This window comes from Natrix helvetica (assembly GCF_964273705.1).
Source record: "Natrix helvetica genome assembly, chromosome: 4".
In the NCBI taxonomy this organism is placed as follows: domain Eukaryota; kingdom Metazoa; phylum Chordata; class Lepidosauria; order Squamata; family Natricidae; genus Natrix; species Natrix helvetica.
Window position 1 is genome coordinate 127191564 of NC_138550.1, and position 23424 is coordinate 127214987.

At 34.9% G+C, this 23424-nt stretch overlaps 1 protein-coding gene across 2 annotated transcripts in view; it reads left to right on the forward strand.

Annotated features, from left to right (window-relative positions):
- The window catches only part of SNTG1 (syntrophin gamma 1), a 220754-nt gene that overhangs the window by 177058 nt on the left and 20272 nt on the right, over positions 1–23424 (forward strand). For both annotated transcript variants that reach the window (XM_081953428.1, XM_081953429.1), the window contains exons 14-16: positions 9514–9630; positions 10167–10238; positions 18271–18423. In XM_081953428.1, the coding sequence (XP_081809554.1) occupies positions 9514–9630; positions 10167–10238; positions 18271–18423 (342 nt within the window). The remainder of the gene's footprint in view (positions 1–9513; positions 9631–10166; positions 10239–18270; positions 18424–23424) is intronic.

Genomic DNA, 23424 nt, shown 5'->3' on the forward strand with positions numbered 1-23424 from the left:
CATAATCCAAAGGGAGACACCCCCCCCCCCCCAAGAACTGAGACACAAAACAGGACAACGGCATCGCCCTCCTCCCTTACATCTAAGGCACCATGGATAAAATCAGCAAAATTCTCCACAAGTACAATATCAAGACAGCCTTCAGAACTGACCAAAAAATAGCCAACGTCTTAAGAAACCCCAAAGACAAAATCCAGCTAGAAAACCAAGGAGTCTACGAAATACCATGCAAAATCTGCCCTGCCACATACATTGGACAAACTAATAGGATAATAAATGCATGCATCGCAGAACACAAGAACACAGTCAGAAAAAAAGAAAAAACTTCCTCCCTTTTCCAGCACCTTAAAGCAACAGGACATGAAATTGATTTTGAAGGAACCAAATTAATCTCCAAAACTGAACACTTCAACAAGAGAATAATAATGGAAGCCATTGAAATAGAAAAACACCCCCACAACATGAATAAAAACGTGATGATACCTCCCACCTACCAGACATCTGGAAACCAGCCCTAGTCAACAAACGAGCCCCACCCACCACCCAGGTTGTTACAACACAAAAGAACAATGGACAGCCACACAGGATGATACGAAACAGTCAACCAATCTACAAACATCAACTCCATCTACCAATCAGGATGCAGCTACCCAGCCAATCAACCCACTTACAGCAACAAAGCCAGCACTCCACACACCACCATCAAGATTTATAGAGAGACGGCAGCTCTGACTACGCTTTACTCGCACAAGCACGAAACCGAAAACACCAGCTTGAAGATGGCGAGTGGGACCTTGTTGCCAAGACAATCTCAATCTTACATGGGAAAACACTCTCACTCGCCATCTTCAGGCTGGGTTTTGGGCTTAAAGTGTAATCCGAGCTGCCGTCTTTCTATAAATCTTGGTAAAAGACGGCAGCTCCGATCATGCTTTAAGCCCAAAACTCAGCCTGAAGATGGTGAGTGAGATGTAATGCTTTGTGGGGATGACCTTGAGGGATGAGTGGAAGAGATGCTGCCTAGGAAATGATCAGACAAGAGGGGGAGTAACATAGCAGTTGCTTCTCCATAATTGATTAGGCTATAAAAAGAGACAGTGGGAGATTTGTACTTGCCAGATTTTGTTAACATAAACAAAAAATAAAGTAGTATTAGCTCATCTAGTTGTGTTTCCTCTCTGGTTTATTTGATATGGCTGATACTCATAGGTCATTAAGCTGTTTATATTTTACTCTTATATAAAAGAATAAAAAGATAAAATATGTTTATCTCATAATAGCAGCATAATTATAATTAAATTTCTGTGTCTATAATTTAAAGTTTGGAAATTGAATTATATTTCTTGATTATTTTATCCTCTTTCAGCTAGAAGTGCTGATTTCTCTTTGTAAGATAAATGATATCTTCATTGCTGCATAATTATGTTGTGATTTTTATCTTATATCTTTATTGTCAGGTTCAATTAACTTTGATGTTTATGTACCTAGTTCTTTTTACACAAATTTGAATTTTAAAATATTTGAAGAGAGATATAAAATGCAGAAACAGTAGATTTTTGCAGTGTTAATAATCACTGGCAATCTGTTTTATATTCCCTTGAGGCAGATTTATCTTAGATCATAAAACATTAATTAATGCATAGAATCTTTTGTCTATCTCGAAATGCAAGAAAATAAAAGTGAGATTTCCAGAACATATTCCAACTAAGTATTAATTAGACTTAAACTTAGGACATTTAGCTGGGATTTCTGCGAGTTATTCTTTCATAACAGAAAACACAACTTCTCTCAAACATTAATAAAAATGATTTTAAACTTGATTTTAATCTTAAATGAAATAATTAACTCGGTTAATAGGCATAGCAAAAACATGAGATATAGGATATTTAGATAGATTAGGTGAAGATTTGTAAAATCTGAAAAAAGTTGAAACAAGTTATTGTGAACGTTAAAGTAGAATAGGTTACAGTGATTAATTTCCAGAAGTAGAAGCAGTGGCTGATTGTTTGTGCATAAACAAAAGGATAAAATAATACTTAGGTCTTCATAGATCTCAACTGCTTTCTAGTATTCATGACTAAATAGTAAGCTATTGTTGGTAGCTACAGAGGTTGATACAGTATTATTTAGCTGTGCAGACGTTAGCTACGGCTTTAAGTGAGTTGTGCAGGAAATTAAACACTCACCCAAAGCTAGCTTTATATCCAGTGCTTAGCACTAATAATTTATCTCAAGCCCAGTAAATCTTCCAATCTTCTACGTAGTCCTGGTTTAATTTATATTTTTCAGCTATGAGTTTTACAATGGAAAACATTCTGCTATTGATTTTAGAGGAGAATGAGAGGAGCGTGCAACACACTAATATATACATAGATATATGATAAATCCTGGAGTAAAGACTTAAAGAAATACAAATCCAAAGGCCTGTGTAAAATGACTCTATCGAGATTGGTAAAGAACGTTCTATGTCCTTGAACAACATATAGAATTATTTTGAAAGAAGCACAATGGGATTTTACTTGTGATAAATGAATGACAACATTTTTTACTTATTAGAAATAATCATGTGACAGGTAACTGAGAAATATTTCATGTTCAAGAACATTGGATTGCTTAAAATTAGACGTATATTAACTTATGAAGATAATAACAACATAAGAATATTGTTTAAATATAAATAGTGTATAATGTCCATATTCTTTGGGTGGTTTGTTTTTAATCTTATAAGATTCATTTGGGTAAGTTGGATCCCTATATATAAATAATATAAATACATATAATAAAATGTGAAAATCAGGTATGTTGCCATAATATTTGACCTACTTTATAATTCCTTAGGGGATTAGCATACTTTTTCTTACATTGGAAAGTTTGGGGTTTGGTTTGGAACTACAGCTATGTTAAATCATTTGAAGAAAATATTGTTAGCATGCCTGCTGGAGATATGTAGTAAAAAGTAGTTTCTTTCTGTGAAGGTATTATCACTGATAAAAGTTGAGAGCACACTTTCCTCTCTGTGTTTTATTTCATATACAAGGAGGAAATATAGAAAAAACGATAAAGAAAGAAAGAGAGAGAGAGAGAGAGATAAAGAAAAAGAAAAAGAGAGAAAGAAAGAGAGATAAGAAAGAGAGAAAGAAAGAAAAGTATCAAAAGGGAGAATTTGTTTTTCTGTACAGGTTCTTCATCTCTCTCTCCCCCTCCTTCCCTCATCTATTGCAAATGATTGGAGAAAATGACTGTGCAGCCAGAAGAATGTAAAAGTTTCCCTGCCACCAACAATAGTTAGTGGAGTGAGAAAACACTGCCATCCAGTAATTCTGAAGCTCAAAGAGCTTCAGTGGGAGTGACAGAAAGCACTCATGTTCAATCGTATTCCTGCCTTCATAAGAGGCAGCTGGTGAAATCCTTCAAGACAAAGATTTATTTTATTTATTTATTTATTTATTTATTATTAGCGTTTATATACCGCCCTCTCTCCCGAAAGGGACTCGGGGCGGTGTACAGTCCGTACCAAAATACAACAGATTAAAACGTAGAAATAACTATATAAATACATGTATAAGAGGAGGGTAAAATATGCCAAACTGTACAGCTAATAAATAAATCAATACAAAAGTTTAAAATATCAAGTTAAATTTAAAACAATATCCCTCTAAAAACCAGTAAGATGATTATACATTGGCTAGGATGGCTTCTTAAGTACCTTATAGGAGTGGGAAATCATGATTCATGAAGAAAAAGTCGCTGACAAGAAAATAGATAAATTGAGGATTATGTCATGTAATAGATGTCAGATAGGGAAAAGGTATTGTGTACTAATTTATAAAAGAATTGGAAATAATACACCAGCAAATAACAAAGATAGCCAAGAAAATGAGCAGTTATGAAGCTTGAATTGCATACTATAGGCAGACTTTCCAATTTTACTGAAATCAGAAATATTTTGATCAATTCATCAAGGAAGAGACTATAGGGAACCAGTCAACACCTGATAAAGAAGAAACAGTGCAGTTCTGGGGGCAGCTATGGGACAACCCAAAGAAATACAGCAACAATGCATCATGGATAAAGGAAGTAAACAAAGGGGGAGCTGAAATTTAAAACCCGTATTAACAGCAGAAATGGCGGGGAAAGGGGAAAGGAAGATCAAGAATTGGTCAGCAGCACATGAAGATGAACTGCATGGTTTTTGGTTGAAACATCTGACTATACCCACAATTGCTAAGGATTTTAGTAACATACTGCAAGAAAGTGAAATTGAAGATTGGTTAACCTCAGATAAAACCTACTTGATAATGAAAGATCCAACCAAAGGAGCAGCACTAAACAATTACAGACCAATTACCTGCTTACCAACAGGAGTCATGATGGCATTGTGATTAGATTACAATACTTCAGGCTACTTCTGCTGACTGCCGGATGCCAGCAGTTTGGTTGTTTCTGGCTCAGGATTAACTCAACCTTCCATCCTTCCCAGGTCAGTAAAATGAGGACTCAGATTGTTGGGGCAATATGCTGACTCTGTAAACCACTTAGAGACACTGTAAAGTGCTGTGAAGCAGTTTATAAGTCTAAGTGCTATTGCTAAATGCTATTACCAACAACTTTTAAATTAGTTACTGGCATGGTAGATAATGCAGTTCAACAGTACCTAAGCAAAATCAAGCCTTTTGCATCTGAGGAGGAAAAAAACCTACTCAAAAAAGCAACAATCAAAAGATCAGCAACCAGTAGATAAGATAATTTTTGGAAACTGTAAGAAGGAAGACCACTTTGAATGTAACTTTGATTGATTAAAGAAGGCTTTTGACCCCTTATCACATGACTAGATAAGTGTCTAGAAATATCAGGAGTCAGTAGAACCTTTGTGGAAAGATCAATGGCACAATGGAAGACATACCGTATTTTGCAGAGCACCGGAGTATAAAACACACCAAGATTTTGAAGAGGTAAATTTTTTTAAAAAGTTTTTGCACTCTGCAGACCTCCAAAACCCTCTGTGCTCCTCATTTTTTGTGAAAAACAGGGCAGAGAGTTTGAGATGCCTGCAAAGTGCTCCTGGGGGCTGTGGGAGGGGGCAAAAACAAGCAATAAACTGACCATTTTATGCAAAACGGGCCCATTTTTTGCCAAAAAAGGGCATACATAGGCTTTAGGAGGCTTGTAGAGTGTTCCTGGGGGCAGGAGGGGGGCAAAAATGAGCAAAAAACAGCATGTTTTTGCTCATTTTTGCCCTTCCCAGCCCCCAGGAACACTTTGCAGGTCTCCCAAACCCTCTGCACATCCATTGTTGCAAAGGCGGTGGGGTTTCGGGAAGGTAAAAATGCTGTATTCGTATTCGGTGTATAAGATGCACCCAGATTTTTACCCTTTTTTTTGGGTGAAAAAGGTCTGTCTTATACTCCGAAAAATACAGTAGTTGTTGATAGACTGGGAATGGTTATCAGCATCAAGAGAGACATTTTTCATTATCGCCATCACTATTTGTTATTGCATTAATTCCTGGATCCACAATACTGAACAAGGGAGGCCCTGGCTATCAAACATCACTAATACCTGCCAGACTATTCCACCTCATTTACGTGCATAATCTGAAGCTGAATAGATAATATGTCATCTGAAATAGAATTGCTTCTCAACATTGTTTAAATATACAGTCAAGATCACAATTAGTTTGGACTGGACCAATGTGCACACATACTATTAACAAGAGAAAAATAGTGAAAACCGAAGGAGTCAAGATGTTCTACAGAAATAATATCAAGACTCTAGATGAAGATACAAATACCCGGGCAAAATCAAGTGCACTAAAATCACAGAAGAGCTTAGTAGTGGATACATCAGAAAAAATGTAATCTTAAAATCTAAACTTAATGACAGAAATACTATCGAGGTGATTAACATCTGGGCAACTCCAGTCATTAGATATGCAGCTGAAAGGTGGATTAGACTCAAGCAGAAATAAAAGCCCTGGTTAGGAAGATCAGAAGAATAATGACAGTGAATCGTGTACTTCATCCACGCAACCAAAGATGGGCATGAAATTTTAAAAGCACAATAAAGAGTTGACGAAGAAGAAAGGGCATTGGAAGAATACCTTTCACTGTCTGAAGGACAATGAAGAAGAGGCACTAAAGCTATTATGCCATGAAGGCTTACTGAATACTAAAGAGGCTACACTGGCCAAGGCAAAGCATAAGAAAGACCAATGAAGAATAAAAGAGAAACATGCCAAGGCAAAGCATTACATGGCAAGTAACTAAACTAGCTGCCATGCAGATAACAACAAGACATGGAAATGGTTAAGAGCAGGAAAGCAAGAAAGAAATAATTCTGTTTGCATTAAAATAGCCTTACAAACAAATGCATACAAAGTCAGCATTGAGACGACAGCGACAGGAAATGCCTTCTCTGCAAAGAAGCTGAAGAAATACCTAGTTGGACCATTAATTAGCTGCTGCAAGAGACTGACTACAGACAATGGCATGACAAAGTATCAACAATGGTGCATTGGAATAACTGCAAGAAATATGGTTTGCCTGCAAATAAGAACTGTTGGGACCACAAGATATAGAAAGTAATTGAAAATGAAGACGAAAAAGGAATCTTCTTATCTTTATCTATTCTGGGACTTTAACATTCAAACAGGCAAGCATTTGCCACATGATATTCCAGACCTAGTAATTGTTGATAAGACAAAAAAGTCTGGATAGTAGACATGGCAGTGCCTGGAGACAGCAGAATAGAAGAGAAAGAACGGGAGAAAAACCACAAAGTATAAAGATATGTAAATATAAGTAGAATGCTTGTAGCAAAGAAAAGTAAAGTGAGTACCAATAGTAAAAAAACATCTTGAGTATAATTCCATACCATCTGGAGCACCACTTGAACACCATGTTGTGGTCCGCCAGTGGCCTGCAGAGCTGGCAGCAGAGTCGGACAGCAAGGAGATTGGGGAGGAACAGGGGCTAGTCCTGGAGTCTGGGGAAGATTTGGATGACGGCTCTGTGTCGGAGGTAGAGAGGGGGCCAGGGCCATCTGGGAGTTGTGTGCTGCCTCCCAAGCCTCCAGAGACGGACAGCAGTGAGGCAGAGGAACAGGCTCCCCCTGTTCCCATGCGCAGAGCTGACAGAAGGCAAGAACAGTTAAAACAGAAGGGACGACTCAGGAGTAAGGTTTGAAGGTGATTGGCCCTTTCCATAGGACATAAAGGAGGAGCAAAGTCACATGAGCCTTTGCAGGAAGCAACTTGATTCATGCTGGTCAGTTTACCTTCTGAAACTCCATTTGGACTCTTTGATCCGTGTGACCTTGCCAAGCTAATAGCTAATTAAGTCTTTGGCAGCATTGATAAAGAAGATAAAGGTGGGTGCTTATCAGCCTTATTCCGAAGGACTTTGGCAGCTTCCTGTAGAACTCTTTCTAACTATTTGGGACTCATTACCGGCTGAATGAATATAATTCACAACCTTTGAAATAAAAAGAGGATGATTGGACCTAATTGTGGGCTTTTTATTGTATCAGGAAGCCTAGGTCAGAACACATCATTGGCATTGTGACAAAATGACACCAATTAATTGCAAAAGGAAGCCTTACTTGGAACACTTTATATCCTGTGGTATCTTCAACATTATTAAACAATAACATCTGCTTATCCCAAATCCTTGGGAATGAGTTGATAGATGGATACAAATACCAAAGGCAATCTAAACATTTGGCTGATTGTGTGACCAACTGTAATAATCAATATACTTCAGAGGTGGTATTCAGCAGGCTCTGACAAGTTCTGGAGAACCGGTAAGGCAGAGAATTGATGGCCCCATCCCCATTTATTCTCAGCTGATTGGGGGGAAATGGGAATTTTGCAGTATCCTTTCCCTGGAGTGGGGAGGGAATGGAGATTTTACAGTATCCTTCCCCTGCCTTGCCCACCAAGCCATGCCATGCCCAGTAAATCACACTTACAGAACCAGTATTAAAAAAAATTGAATCCCACCACTGATATACCTAGGTATATCAAATTACTAGCATTAATTTCTTGGTATAACATGATGCATCACTGAGTAAGTGAAATTCATCAATTTAATAAAAGGCAAAATTAATGTGAATCACAAATACAAGGATCAAAACATCAAACCAGAAGTTTCACAAGAGGGCTTTTTGAACTGTGATGTATAAATTTAGAGATGGAATTATTCTATGATGGAAGTTGCCACCATAAGAAACTTTTTGGGTGACTCAGAATGGAAAAATAAAAAAATAAATAAAAGGAAGTCAAATTTGGTGGAGGATGAAAGGGTTAGGGACCACCCGAACCTTAATAGTATTGATGGAGTAGTAACTCTGCCTGTGTTCAATATTCCACATTCATTTCACAATCTGGTTTATAATCCTCTCAGATTATATTTTAGTATTGTAAGATCATCCTACTGCTTTTTAAAAACTGTGCTTCATCATTTTGAAGTAATTTTACAGAAACTTTGCCTTGAGTAGCAACAATATGAATTTTATTATGGAATAGCAGCAGAAGCTAAACCAAATGTATAGGATTAAATTCCTCATTTGAATTCTTGCTTTAGGAAGGAAGCAAATGAATACTGTTTCTGGTATTTTGCATTAATAATTTGACTGCAGTTATGCAGTCTGAATCAGAAGTGCCTTTTTATGTTTATAAATCTTTAACCAAAGAATGGGTTGTGTGTAAAATCGCTCTAATCTTATGATATAGGCAGACAAGGGGATAATGTTTCAAAGGCAATTGCTGTTAAGTTTCATCAATGCTTTAGTACTGGGGAAAAGTCCTGTACGAAATATCATTGAATTTATACAAAATAAATTGCTTTGTTCTGTTTTCTGATGGACAGTATTAGAATATTTATCAAGTATCATAAGCCTACTTAAATGAGCATTTATTACTACTGTGTTTTTAATCAATCATGTTTAATTTTACTTTTATATACTGGGTCAAAATGCCTTGCTCAGGACTGAGAAGCATATTCAATTTTCATTACAAGGTTAATAGGTACTTAAAGGGTTATTATCATTTAACAACTTGATGAATGACAAGTGTAAACTAGTCAATAGTGGTTTCCTATAACAAAGTTGTCACCTTTGCAAGAATCACATAGTGGTAATTTAAATCCCATCTAACAATATTTATTGCAACTTCATCCTCATGGCATCATCATATAAACAAGCATACTTATTTATTTTCCTTTTTCTTTCTTTTCTTCCGGTGAAAATGCCTACTAATCTCTATATATTTACAAACAAAACTGATGCAAATTCAGAATGTGATTACTTACTGATATAGCACGAGTCTGTTCATTCATCATCATATATTGTATGCACAGTTGGGGATTTTCACAAGTTCTGATTTTATCCAGTGAATCTCCAATTTTCATATGATTATGTAAATAATCTTTTAGTCCTCTTGAATATTCAATGTATGTGTCTTTTATATAAATGATAATCTGTAGAAAGTGAAAATATGCTGTTTTTTTATGCCAGATAGTCTATATGGGCTGGACTGAAGAACGGGAACAAGATTCTCTTCAGGACCGAATGTACACACCAAAGTTTCTTGCACTAAGGGGTTCTTCACTTTATAAATTTTTAGCACCTCCAGTAAGTATCCTTCTATAGCTTGCTTTATAGTTACATGTACAGATGGGAGGTGTACATTGATTTGGCAGTTGTATGTTAATTCAGGGGTTTTCGTTCAATATTGTATCAGAAAAAAAGTATGAAAGGATGACAAAGAAAAGATAATAATGGTGAAAAGTCAATAATGGTAGCAGTAATGGGAAATGATTTGTAAGTACAACTTTAATGGAAAACTAATCTGAAAATAGATCCTACTCATTTAATTTATATTTATACATTAAATGAAGTCTTCCTCCTTTTGCAGTCCTTCCATTTTCATCAGGAGCAACTTAAAAATAGCTCTCTTTCTATGTACCAACTTCCAAGAATGGTACATTCAGAACCATAAATAATTCACATTAGATAGCTATACAAATCAATACTGTTTTTTCCATAAATCATAGCATTCTTTCTTTCCATCTCATTGCATATACAGGTGTAGCTGGGTTGGTGGAATTGTTTTTCAAAATTGTATGAAAAATAAGTGTAATTAGTTTTTATGTACATTTTTATTCAAGGTTACAACGTGGGACTGGACCCGAGCTGAAAGAACATTTTCTGTATATGAGATCATGTACAAAATATTCAAGGTACGAAGAATAAAAATAAATTTCATTTACATAATTAAAAATAAAAATAAAAAGTAAAGGTAAAGGCTTCGCTCGCACATATGTGCTAGTCATTCCTGACTCTAGGGGACAGTACTCATCTCCATTTCAAAGCCGAAGAGCCAGTGCTGTCCGAAGACGTCTCTGTGGTCATGTGACCAGCATGACTAAATACCGAAGGTGCACGGAACCCTGTTACCTTCCCACCAAAAGTGGTCCCTATTTTTCTACTTGCATTTTTACGTTCTTTCAAACTGCTAGGTTGTCAGAAGCTGGGACAAGTAACCGGAGCTCACTCCATTACATGGCGCTAGGGATTCGAATTGCTGATCTTTCGGATTGACAAGTGTCTTAGCCACTGAGCTACTGCGTCCCAAAAGAAGAATAGCATAGATATAAACGCATAGCTGAATTTCCACAGAATGAGCACTGGGTAGAAATTAGAAATTATTGCAATATGCAATCCTAAATTCTTTAAGATCATGGCAAAATAACCTTAGTTCAAGGGGATGACGGCTCTAAAATTATTTTGAGCATTCTGCCATTGTAATGGTATGTGGGATGATTTTTGGGAGACCAGAGGAAGAACCACAGACCAGACAATAATCATGCAAGAGCTATTTCAGATTCTAAAGGAAGAGGGGACCTGTGAACCATTTCAGAAGTGACCCTTCCTGGTTTTCTAGAGAGTAAAAAGGAGCGAAGAAATATTTTCAGACTTGTAAGATCCTGTTAATGTAACTTTACAATAACGACAGAGCTAGTATTCATAGTTGATGCTTCTTGTCTAGACAGCTTGAAGGGCTAATGGCCATGAGGAATAAAGAAAAATCAAAGCAAATATTTTACTCCTTTTTTTTATCCTAAGGTTATAAAAGTCAGAGTAGTGGGTAGCTCATTTCTACATACCATCCAACCCTTTTGCTTCTCAAGGCTATCAAAGCAGCAATTTTTTTAAGTAGAAGGTCAGAGGTATCTTTTCATATTAATAATATTCTAAAGTACCATACAGGTAGTCCTTGACCACAATTAAGCCAAAAATTTCCACTGCTAAGTAAGACAGTTATGTGAGTTTTATGCCATTTCATGGCCTTTCTTGTCACAGTTGTTAAGTGAATAGCTGCGATTTTTGAGTTAGCAACACACTTGTTAAGTGACTCTGGCTTCCCCATTTACTTTGCTTGTCTGAAGTTCACAAATGATGATCATATAAATGCCAGTTGCCAAGTGCCGAAAATTTGATTATGTGACCAGGAGGAGGCTGCAACAGCCGTAAGTGTGAAAAATGGTCATAAGTCGCTTTTTCTGTGCCATTGTAACTTTGAACAGCCGTTAAATGAATGGTTATAAGTTGAGGACTACTTATAGCAGGGGCGTCACACTCGTGATGACATGTGGTCACGTGATGAATCACAACTTTTTCCCCTTCACTAAAATGGGATGGGTGTGTCCAGCATGTGACGCATCCAGCCCCCGAGTTGACAGTTTGACACCCCTGATTGTGAAGTTCAACTGACATAGTGTAGTGAAAGATGTTTTAATAGTATCAGCTATGAAGTTCAACTATTCTTATTTGATATTTTGCCATCTGCTTTTGCATTTTGTGAAAACATATAAACTAGAATTTAACTAGACTGTTAAATGTACAGACTTATATCAAGCAAATAAATAGTAATAACTTATTTGGAAGATATTAAACTATTAGTATTTATGTGTATGTATGCAAGAGTACTTCCATATACAATATTTCTGGAATTGTTTATGCTGAAGTACAACTATGCTTCACAATATATTATCTCTGGAATTCTATATGCAGAAACTGCTGTTTGGCTAATGTCTTTTACTAAAAGCTGAATTCAGGATAATATTTTGCTAAATGCCACTTCCTGATATCTGGTGCTAGCAAAATAAATTCATATTTATCACAAAGTTATGATCTTTACAGGAAGTGCTAAATATCTTTGTGAGTAATTGGATCCTGGTAATTGGTCATTCATCTCTGAAGTTACTTGTCAGCAACATATTTCTTTAAGCTTAATTTAATATTCTTTCCAATCTTATAAATGGTGTCATTTAAGCATGTGATATGATCCTAGGTATATTGTGTGCATTAGAATATTTATTGGAGGAGACATAAGTGCCTTATATCCTAAATCTGCTCCTTTGTTTCTCCTTTGGCTTTCTTGTTGCATGCCCTAGCATACTTTCCAAGGATATTCTTTTCCTTTTCAAGTTCTTTCTTTTTTTGACATTCTGTCTTTCTCTCCCTAATGATGCCTCTTGGCAATAGCCATTTGAGCCACAGTCAACTCTACTGATGGCCTTATTTCTCTGCTTAACTGAACACTGTAGCTTCTGTCAAGGCAAATTTTATATTGGTGAGTTGAAAAAATATATCAGTTCTGTTCTGGAGTTTGCATGTAACTACCAATATAGAAAAGTAGAAGTTGTAGAAAAGGAAGTTACAGCTGAAAATTGTCAGACTGAGGTCATCTACTTTTGAAGAATGATTACAAAACTATTCAAAGAGTGAAGAATATAACATAATTCAGTCAACCTATGGAATTCTATCAGCTCTTAGTTCTATCTATCCAGTGATTTTGATCAATGAAATAAAGCCATGGAAGAAATCTTGTACAAATCTGAAGCCATTCTGTCATCATTAACCCAAGATCATGATACTTTCACTCAACTATACAAAAGTATGCTATTGTAAATGTTCTAAATACTGTTCAGACGCATTGTCACATTTCAAAATAAATATTCCAGTACTGGGGAGGGGGTGTGATGAACTCACCCAAATAATTAAAGCCCAGAATATTGATTACTTCATTTAGAAAACTGACCTAAAATAGGAATTTTAGTTTAAAGCAGATGTGAGAGTTACTGAAATTTAATACAGAGAAAGCATCCAATGAATGTTGCTGTGTATTCAAAATTTATTCCTAATCATACACATAGCAGTACTTTCTTTGCTAAATTAAAAAGTAGTAGTGAATGTAGAATGAACAAACAAGATACAATGAAGCTATCAATTTTAATAGCTCTTTAATTCTTATTTTTCTAAGCTCCATTTTATTATGACTACGTATTTGTGCTTAAAACCTCTCTCTGAAAAAAATTACAAAGAGAGGCTTTATCACTTACTACTATTCATATAGTATGCATTTTGTATAACCTTAAAATATTATTTGTCTCATAAACATAGCCTTTGCAAACAGCTCTTTTATAGTGTGGGTCAAAAGCACCTGGTCTGGAGGGAGTCAGGGAAACTAAGATGATGATTATGGCCTCTTGCCCAGAAGGCCTTTTTCAGTTACCTATCAGATTAAAGCTATGAGATAAAATAGGTCATGGTAGTTGGAGAAATTTATTTTTGCAAACAAAGGGGATGTGGTTCTTATTCTGGAAGCATCATGTATTTTGTGATATTGTACCCCTCTTTTGCAATGTGGACTGGGGCAATTTTATTGTAACACATTCCACAACACCTACAAATAACATTCAATCAAGAAAGGTTGTAATCTAAATCATACTCAAAATATTTTCTGTAGTTTTTTACTAATATTATTTTGTATAAGCTGATGTTTCTTTTGCATTTTTATTCAAATATCTTGGTTGCTGAGTTTGTTACTGCGTTGGTCAATAACATACCTAGAGTGTCCACGATATCACCTAGATTGATATATGTGTGAATCAGTTTGCGACGGGTTCCTTGAGGAAATAGACAGTATTCTTAGTTTTGTTCACATTACACTCTCTACCTTTGGTCCATCTGATCCTCTGAAATATTAAGTTTTTCCCATTTATCACTAAGCACTGAATGAAAGTGGCATCTTCTACCGGTATATCTGATCTTAGAATCAGAGTTGAGATTGAGAGTATTCTTATTATAGCATAAAGCTCCCAAATTGCAAATTGCAAAGTGTAATATTGCAAGTGGAACTATCAAATTTATTTGCAATGGCATTGGTGTTATCAGCCAATATAACCAAATCTTCAAATACAAAACAACCAAAAGGATTTGACTTAAAATTAACATTATGTGGTAATGGATTTGGAGGATTAGAATTTGGCAGCAATACATAAATCAGAATAAGCAGAGAGAAAATAATATGAGAGAGCAACCACTGACAGATTTCTCTGTTTCAATTCAATGAAATGCTTTGCTTGATATTTTGTTCAATTTGAATTTTAGGACTGACTTAGATAGCTTTTAGCTTTTTCTGCCATGGGGATGATGTTATGGAAAAGATTTAGTGGGAGTACACAGATATTAATTAATTGTGTAACTACTATCTGCTAGAAGAGCTAGAAAGATACCACACTAGACAGGGAATTAATTATCTTGTTCATTATAAAGCTGCAGCCTTTGGAATAAATGAAACATTGTCTTAAAATCTGGGCCCTCTTAACTGGTTGAATTTAAATCTATCTATTTTGACATTGTGTGGTTGTAGTTATTGTTTTTGTTTAGAAACATTCTTGAACCTTTTATGCCTTCCATTTTACAATCTGTTCAACCTACATTTCACAAATGTGAGATTGACAAAAGATTCTTGTAATACAAGATTACAAGTATTGATATTATTACACTAGAATATTACAAGTGCAAGCATTACACTATTAACATATATTTGATGAAAATATCATATGTATCTCATATCTACTTGTCAGGTATGAAAGTTCTGGACCACACATGAAATTCCAATTATTACTAATTATGCCTACAGACACGAAACTACTGAACTAACAGTTAGCATTAACTTGGATTTAGATAAGGGTCAATAGAATTCAAAAGGAGTTGGACTTGGTATGTTGGTGGCTATATAGGGACTCTAGGCTTATTCCTCTTTTGATTTCATCCCCAGGTTGTGCTGCTCATTCTCTTATACTTCTGCTGATATGGGAAGTTTTGCTAGCTAAATTACTGTATTTTTCAGAGTATAAGACACTCCGGAGTATATAAAACACAACTTAGTTTTGGGGGAGGAAAATGAGAAGAAAAAAACTGCCTCTGCCTACCAGTATCCATAGTATTCAGCTGCCTAGCGTCCTGTCAGTGTGTGAGAGTTCATGGCTTGGTCAGCCAATGAATAGGCATAGCAACTAAGTCAGCCAATGAGAGCTATTTGGACTCTGAAACTGTATTTGCTGTCTAAGCAACAAGGAGATAGGAAGGAGCCTGGCTTAGCTGAGAACTGAAAGTGAAACTGCTTGGGTTTTGCTTGTATTTACTGCTATCTTGGTAAAACCTGCTTTTGGTATTGTATTGTATATTATTATTATTTTGAATCCTGCTGAATCAATTACTTGTGTGTGTTTTCTGAATGTTATTGCTTCTGCAAATTCTGGTCAGCCAGGGTCACTGATTGCACTTATTGCAGCTTGATTCAGCATAGCTGATTGGCGGGTGTATCGGACTGCCGGAATACCGCCAATCAGATGTTCCAGGCTGCAGGGATTTCCACAGACCATTGCTGCCTCGATGCCTCACATTTTTGGCTTCTGGTGTGGGTGGGTGGGGCTACATTCGGTGTATAAGGCATACCCAAGATGCATCTTATACTCAAAAAATATGGTAATCATGGCATTTTGGCTTTTTCCTCACATTATTATCCTACCTATTTTTAAAGGAATTTCAACCATTAAATTATCTTTGGTAGGATAAATAGTTAACAGGGAAGGCTATACAGTGACAGTGAAGTTAATTTTACTTAGAATTACACTTCAAATCAGAGATTTAAAAATTGAATAAAAAGCCCAGGTGAATTGTATCTAATAAAAATTCAGAGAATTTGTGGCATTGCGTTTTTTGTTGTGTTGTTCATATGCATTTAGCCAGAATTGACTAAAGATTCTAGACAAAAACAATATAAGTTTTTGCCTTTAAGGGGTACCAGCAATAAAAACCTACGAAATGTACGACTTGACTATAAAATTTGATAAACTTTCCTTATTGCTTTAGAACTTTCTATGCTTTTCAAAACACCTATACACCAAATCGACTGAATGAATGTGAACAGCATAGCAATCAGGATTTGCAAGTCATAAAAAATATATATATTATTGCAGCTATGTACCTCAGGAAGCTGATAAGATTACCTAAGCAAGATGAAGACTGATAGGAAGGTAATGATCAAGTGAGTTGTATGATTATCAGCTTCTCAAATTTATATCCAGAAAAGGGATAATGGAACATCAGAATATGACTTCCTAGGGTGTCAAAATGATTGGAATTGGCCTTAATTATACCATAGAAATGCTTCGGTATCATTTTTTTATCATATTTTCATCACATTGCTTTCACCTAGCTTTTGTCAACCTTTACCTTGGAACAAAATTAGAGTACTGTTGTGATTTCAAAGAAAGGCAAACTAGGAATCAGTAGCGAGGGAAGGTAGGATATTTTTCTTTCGACCTAGCATAGAATAATGAATAAAGAGCACCTCAATTCAATAGTGGAAAAGCTTTTTTTGTCTAAGTATGTTGTGCTGCAATACGCAGGCTAACACTATTGAATATGATCTTGACAAGTTTATTGAAAAAAATGAGAGGTGGGGGAAGGAGAACTGGAAACCAAGTCCTCTGAGGAACATTGCAGATATGTGAAGCAGGCTTCCGACATCTAAAGTGTTGTCAGAGACAGTAAGGAATAGACTTGCTCTTTATTGCCTGGAGAGAAATGCCAATGGATTGAAACTACAGGGAAGTAGATTCAGTGTAGGTGTTAAGAAAAATCCCTTCATAATAACTGATGTTGGTCAGTGGAATAGCTTGCTTCCTAAATGGTAAGTTTCACATCACTAAACATCTTCACATGGGCTGGATATCTGTCCAATATTTTCTATTTGTCCAAAACGCTTCAGTGGATCCTGCATCAAGCAGAGGATTGGACTCGATAACTTTTGAGGTCACATCCAATTCAGTAAGATGATATTTTTGTAAAAGAATAATCTGCTGAGCAATAAGAATAATTTAGCCAACCTATATATATATTTGCAAAGTGCAGCTCAGTAACATTTACAGCTCACAGACTGAGGTTCAATAGTCATTTCTGTAAAACAAGCTGAGACTTTTTCTACTCTTAGGTCTTCCTGATTTCTAATTTGATTCACAGGCTGATTACTATAATATGTATTAAAATATGACTATGATTATCTCCAATCAGCGAGTCAAAAGCAAAGTGCATTTATTCTAATTAACACATGAATTTACCAGTCTAGGTGTACATAGTAGTATCTAATCTAATCAATCTAACTCTTTCTTTCCACTTTTTTATTTTCAAGATGACAGCTTTTAGCCACAGAATTGTTAATTAATAAACTTCCTTTTTTAAGGCAGGACTTCTTTATTTTTTTAGACTGGAAATTAATAATAATTTGTCTTTAAAAAAGAATCATAGCAAGATTGCCTGTTTAAATGAATTCTTATAGATGCACAGTTACCTCTGAGATTTTTTACACATATTTCAAAATGGTAAACAAAAATAAAAGGACAAAACAACAAGAAATACAAACCTGAACTAAGTGAGGCAACATTAGAGTAGAGTAATAGGAATTAGTATAAAAATTATCTTGAAGGTGGAATCTCACATAAGAAATCTATGTGTGGAACTTATCTAAAGAACAAGTCATCTTGAGTAAACAAATGAGCCTTCATATAGAGCATGTATTGACACTAAACTTTGAGAAGAGTGACAACTTTTTTTGGACTGGGAAACAATTCCCAAGTTACACCTCACAACTTGTCCTTGAAACTGGAACATATGATGTTTAAATTTCATTAGTGTAATTTCATCTGTATAGGAGAACCATTAATAATAAAATATATATTTTAGTCAGTATATTCTTAATTTAATTTATATAGAACCAGATTATTAAAATAAAGGCATAAAATTTACATGGTACGTTACTCTGTGTAGGTACTTTGTTCTGCATCTAACATGTGCATCAATACTAGAACAAATTTTAATTGATGTATGCAAGATTATATAACTCCAGGTTTTCATCAGGACAGTGATATACTGGATCGGCGAAAACACTGCTTTGGAGTACAATCTGAAATGGGAGAGGATCTCTACTTCTCTGTGGAATTAGAATGTGATCTCATACTTTGGGAAAAGGCCTTCCAATCAGCAACTTTTTTAGAAGTGGAGAGAATACAGGTAAGAGGGTACGGAATATTCTAATCATAAAGCTTCTAATAAGCTGGCCTTCTGATTAGCAAGCTAGTTGGATATGAAGTGGATAAAATGTTTGTTTGACGGATCCACATAAATGTTAGATGTATTTGTATTCAAAGGGTATCCACTGACAGTTTAATCATCAATAGAAATAAATCATTAGAGGGAATGCCTTTGGAATTAGCAATTGGACTTGTATTTTTCAACATTTTCATTCATGACTTGTATGAGGTAGATAGAAGACTTATAAAACTTGCAGATTATAAAACTAAGTGAATTAGATAAAACTCTAGAAGACAGAGCGAATTAGAAGGAACTTTATGGGTTAGATAAGTGGCTGAAAACAGCAGAATTTAATTTAATAGGTTAAAAAGTTATTTATAGAGGGGGGAATCAAATGCAAAGCTTTTGTATGGGAGATACTTAACTTTTTAATGGCACATAAGAACTTGTAGAAATCACAAATTGAATAAAATTTGGCATTGTGACTGTTAAAAAGGCAAATGCAAGTTTAGATTGAGAGCCAGTTTGGTGGAGTGTCTAAATTATCAAGGCTATAAACTAGGCGGGTTGTTAATTCTAATTTTGCCTTAAGCATAAAGCCAGTTGGATCTTGAGCCAGTCTTTTCTTTTCTCAGTACTAGAAAGGTGGCAATGGGCAAACCACATCTGCAAAACCCTGCCAAGAAAAGTACAGGGACTTGTCCAAGCAGTTTCTGGGAATCAGATAAAATGAAAGGAAAAAAAATAGATTGAAACAATAAAAGTGAGTTTCTAAATAATAGGGAATACTCATTCCATACCTGGTTGACCTTAGCTGATCCCAAAAAAACTAAGCAGCTAAGCAAATTACAGGGCTTTTAACTAGACTAGGGAATTAGGGGGAAAATAGAAATCAACACAGATTTCCTTCTGCATTGATCAGACTCTACGTCATGTACTCAAAACAGTCCTGGTACAGAGAAAAGCAATGTAGATTCAAGGGAATATAAACTCAATAAGGAGACACTGAGGGAATTAGAAAAGTTCACTCTCAAAAATAGCTAACAAAGGAGGATATGATAATACTTTTCAAATACCCTGAAAGGGAAAATACATAGAAGAAAGTAGTCTTTTATCTCAGAGTGCCAGATATAGCATAATTATTTAGGTTACTGCAGGGCAATTAGTAAGTTGGAAAAACATTCTTAAATGTAAGAAATCTATAGGGGGGAAATTAAAAGGAAGGTGGTGAGTTTCCTCTTGACTGGATATATTCAGGCAGAAAGTGAGCATGGTCGTTTTAATTTGGATTACTGCGCTAAGTAAGGGAATTGGGCTTGATGATTTAAATAACCCTTTCAAATCTCTAAATTGTTAATGTTATATTAATGACCTTTGTGTTAAAAAAAGTTTTAAATAAAATATGTATTAGCTAGTTCTTGCATCCCAAACCTTCAGATGATGAATGAGAGAGTTTGGGTTGTTTGATGCACTAAAACAAACAAATGACAAATGTGCTACTAGCAGAGATGATGTGTTTTGTTTGTTTTATTAGATTTTATTGAGAATGGGAAAACAGGCTGTTCAGCAAGGCTTTTTATTTTCAGGAAAGTATTATGTGATAGATTTAAATCTCGGAAATTTACTGAAAGCTTACTGAATGACCTTGGGCAAGATATTATAAGGATAACTTACCTCACAAGATTGTTCTTGAACACAGTAATTGCTCTCAACTCATTATGTAACAGATAAAACTCAAGACAATAAAAATGAATAAAAAGAGCAGACTTCTGGGAAACAGAAGTCTTTGAATTAAATTGTTTTTAGTGTATGAGGGCAAGTAAACTTAAAGAGACCATTTTTGAAATGGAAAGTAAAAAAGCTTACTGGGCCACACAGAAACTCCTTTAAAAAATGTTTTTCTTCCAATAGAGAATAATGTCCTCTTTTTTGCCTAAATTTTTGAGAAGTATTCATATGCTCCAAGGTTAGGGGATGTATTTGTGTGGTCAACACTCTCCATAAGAGTCTTGTCAATTCATATCTGGAAACATCACTAAGAAAAATGTGCCCAACCTGATCAATATATTTCATAGACATTTTTGTTTAATATGCATTCAGCCAATGTTATGTCATATACTGTATGCCTCACCTACATTCGATGATCATTTTTATGGTATGTGTGTGTTTAATTTTGACTATATATGTGGATTGGCGTTTCTTGTTTTGATCAATAGGGAAGGGTTTGGCTCCCACTGATCTGATTCTTTTTGGTAAACTATGCATCTGGCAAATCATTAAAGTCATAAATAACCATGAGTAACTGAAGGATAGTTTCCATGGATACAATCCTACTGGGTTACATAAACAGAATGAACAAGAGAATTGTTTGATTAGTAAAATATCTTACCTTTTTTTATCCCCAAATTACAATGTGCAAGTAGTGATGCAGAAAAAGTGTGCAAGTGTGAATAAATAAATAAATAAATAAAGAATCTTCAACAAAGTACCAAGTAAGAATACTTTTGAATTCAGATATAAATAGCTATAACAGATCTGTGCATCTCAAATATGAAAAAAAAATACCTCACCATTCTTCTAGCTAAGTCATTATAGTTTGATTCATATCAAAAAGGCAATGAAACTAAATCAAATAGTTATTATGGTCAAAGACCAGCATACAATAAAACTAATATAGTTCATAGTATTGCATTTTTAAATAATATATTGTTCTAATCCATAATGCATTCCTGTTATGATTCCCTATTTTGCATTCTGACTAGGAACTTTTGAAAAACCTGTTTTCATTTATCCTGTAGACCTTTGCATACCTTTACTATTCAAATTTCCTGACTAGCAATTACATATGTTTCTTTTAATTGACATTGATTGCTTTTTAATGGTGTCTCTAAATTTTTTATTTCAGAAAAGATGTTCATTGAGCAGTATAATATATTATTATTTCCCAATTTTCACATTTCTTACTAAATCAATTCAAATTGCAAATCTTGACCATAAAAAAAAATCATGCTTTAGGCTCTTCTCTTCAAGCAGAACAATTCACAGACCCAATTTTAAGATTCTATATTTTGGCTAATGAGTACAAGTGAGAAAATATGTTACCTTTCATATAGAAAATCACTTTGTTTAATTTGTTATGATTTTGCAGCGTGACAAGTAACAATTAAAGGCAAAAAAAATCATTATGGCAAAAGATTTATTCTAAATTAATTAATTAATAACATTCGTTTAGCCACCCATCTTAAAATCAAACTCTGGGGTAGCTTACAACCCAGGAATAAAAGCAATATATACAGCTAAAACAAAAACAATAAAGTCCAAAACAGAAAAACCTGGTGCTGCAACTACAATTCATTTATGCAGTCCATTACATTCTCATCCTTCCCTGTTTATCTACCAGGCATGCAGAAAGAGCAAAGTCTCTGTGGAAGATTAAAATTGTGATATTTGGATATCTGTTCCATAGGTCAGGGGCTACAACAGAAAAAACTCACTTTTGAGGACTTACAAGGTAGCAATGTTTAAGGGAACTCTCTCCGTTCTGGTGGGATAGGCAAATACTTTCAGTAGAGGTAACCTGATCCCACGGCACACCATATAAGAGCTTAAAGGAGGTAGCCATCAGCTTGAATTGGACTCTGATATTGAAAAGACCTTTGGTATTATGTACTATCTTGGCAGCATTCTTATTTTAATTTTGCAAAAGATTAATTAACATAAGCAGAGGAATTGTGTTTGAAATGTAGCCTAAGATTAAAAGCCATAAAGTAAGAGGCTGAAAACTGACCTTTTGCCATCTGAGCTATGATGTACATTAAGTTCTTTCCACCAATTTGTAATAATTGCTCAAAGCCATTATAATATTTAACCTTTCAATGTTTCCTGGTAGGAATTGTGCTTGGCATTGATAGACTTGTGGGTAAAGAATGCACTGTATTGCATAATTGAGGTGGGTAGCCAGTATGTTTAGAAAATAACTTTCTCATTTATTAAGGATAGGATAGAAAAAGTATACCCTTTATTACATAATTTAGATGACAATACAAATGTATCACCTATACAAAATCTCCAAGGAAAAAGGCACTTGTCAAATTAAAGAAGAATACTGGGAAGATAAGATGGCAACTATTTTGATTGAAAGTAACTTAAATTCCTTTTCTGGCATCTGTGGCATTGTATTAGTTTAAGTCAGGATTAGGAGGAACCATAAAATATTGAGAGTTCAAATGATAAATCCCTTGTTTGTTTCTTAGATAAGTAAACTTTTGAAAATAATGCTACATTGCAAAGTGAAGATATTCCAGATACTAAATGTATTACTTGGCTATGTAATTTACTTTAGGAAAGCACATATTGAAAAGGTGCATGCCAAGAAAATATTTCATGATTTGGGAAAGACTATAGGGTTGTCTCAGATTATCTATTTGCTCTATAAATATCTGCCAAACTAAGACATGAATCATAAGTAATCAATTTGATTAAAAAGAATAAAAGAGAATTCATGTGGAAGCAATTTCAACCTCTCTTTGCTCTTAAGCAACTTATTATATGTTTTATACAGACTTGATTAGCAATTATTGTAGCCTTAGTATAGAAATGTGCTAGTAATTCAATGTTGTGAATGCTATACCTTGTAAATCTATAATCTTTTTTGATATTAGTTTAGCATATTTCAAGTTATCTTTTAGTAAAAGGCATATATTTTGCTAAATATAACTTGCTTATATCCAATTCACTTCCAGGACTTTCTTTAAAAGCTCAATCAGTTATCAGAAATAAACTATTACAAAGCAGAGATCTGCAAACAACAAGGCTTCACTTTTGGAGATACACAAGGGCCTGAAATTAAAACACTGCAAGACATCCAGTGAGACAAGGCATAGTTTTTTTAAAATCCAAACCTCTGGGCACCATTTATAAAGCTATGCCAAGCACATGAACTATACACAGTCCTGAACATCTGAGTTAAATCTTATTCTT